This window comes from Nanorana parkeri, unplaced genomic scaffold (genome assembly GCF_000935625.1).
Source record: "Nanorana parkeri isolate BGI_ZX_2015 unplaced genomic scaffold, ASM93562v1 scaffold3923, whole genome shotgun sequence".
In the NCBI taxonomy this organism is placed as follows: Eukaryota; Metazoa; Chordata; class Amphibia; order Anura; family Dicroglossidae; genus Nanorana; species Nanorana parkeri.
Window position 1 is genome coordinate 27,019 of NW_017310190.1, and position 1,476 is coordinate 28,494.

Consider the following 1,476-nt stretch of genomic DNA (forward strand, 5'->3'; position numbering starts at 1 on the left):
CGCATGGTTCCCCACCTTCTAGTATATAATAGGGAAAAAGATGGAGCGCCGAGCAAGCAGAGCCCTGGTGGGTAGTGAACACAGGACCCCAGCGCTGCAACACAACAGTGCCCAGTGTGCCACTACTGCGCTGACCCCGATATATTCAAGGTTGTCACACAAGTCATCTTCACCACACCGAGAGCTTTGACCCCATTGGCTCCGAGTGATCACATGACCTTATCCTGCTGCCTTCTTCCACTACATTGGCTCAGAGTGATCACATGACCCAACCTCGCTGCCTTCTACTACATTGGCTCCGAGTGATCACATGACCTTATCCTGCCACCTTCTTCCACTACATTGGTCCTGAGTGATCACATGACCTTATCCTACTGCCTTCTTCCACTACATTGGCTCAGTGATCACATGACTTCAGGCTCTGAGCGATCACATGACCCAACCTCTCTGCCTTCGTCCACTACATTGGCCCTGAGTGATCACATGGCATCATCTCACTACCAGCTTTCACTACGTAGGCTCAGTGATCACATGACTTCAGGCTGTGAGTGATCACATGACATGGCCACGCTGCCGGCCTTCACTACATGGACTTCCTCAGACTCCCCCACCGGTACACGGGCCTGGAGTTGTCTTATCTTATACAGGTGGACGGTCCCCAAACAAACAATCTCCCCACCGGCATGGCAAAAATGGTTCCATACGAGAATGTTTCCTACCTGTGCATTTGGTGCGCCCTTCCTTCTCTTCCCGCCCGGCGGTGCACACGCACTCTCCTGTCGCCGGCTTGGCCCACTCGCCGTCCTCTCTGCAGTACATGGTCGGCTTCCTCCCAAGCGACCCCTCCGCTCCTTCCACACAGCTGCCCTCCGCCGACACCACCAACCCCTCCGGGACGGTTTTCGGGAAGCTGGCCAGAGAAGCCACCACGGCGGGGCAGACGCGGTAGAAGACACGGACGGCCAGAAGCGCCATGCACGCCCCCTGGTCCTGGAAGGCCAGATAGAAACCAGCCGACTTCAATGGGCCCAGGCGCAAAGTCTTGACGTTGGAGCGCATCGTGTTGCCGCTGCCGCGCCGGCTCTGCCTGGACAGGTTGTCGGCCGCCACCGTGTCCACCTTGACCCAGGGGTTCTCCATCCAGGGGGGGAAGTGCTCGTTGGCCAGGTCGGAGTTGGCTTGGTAGTAGTAGAGATTGAAGGTCTCCTTGCAGGAGCGGCCGCCCCGGGAGAAGGAGGCGCACTCTATCATGGTGAACGTGATCTCCGCGTAGGCGTGGTGGGCGGGGCCGCGCTGGATGTACTTGGTGCGGAGCCAATTGTTCTGACCGGCGAGGTCAGCGTTGCAGATCTCATAAGTGCGCACCGTCGTCTTCTCCTCCTCGTCCAGCCCGGACGTCTCATCCCACTGAGGAAGAGAGAGAGCAGAAATAAGATGACCATGTTCCAGAGGAGGGGGAGGAGCGATGAGGGGGGG

General features: G+C 57.9%; 1 protein-coding gene across 1 annotated transcript in view; it reads right to left on the reverse strand.

Annotated features, from left to right (window-relative positions):
- Positions 1-1,407, reverse strand: part of LOC108803607 (ephrin type-B receptor 4-like) — a gene marked incomplete at its 5' end in the record, with an annotated part of 10,400 nt that extends 8,993 nt beyond the window's left edge. The window contains 1 exon segment of the mRNA XM_018575436.1: positions 720-1,407. Within this exon segment, the coding sequence (XP_018430938.1) occupies positions 720-1,407 (688 nt within the window).
- Positions 1,408-1,476: the final 69 nt, after the last annotated feature.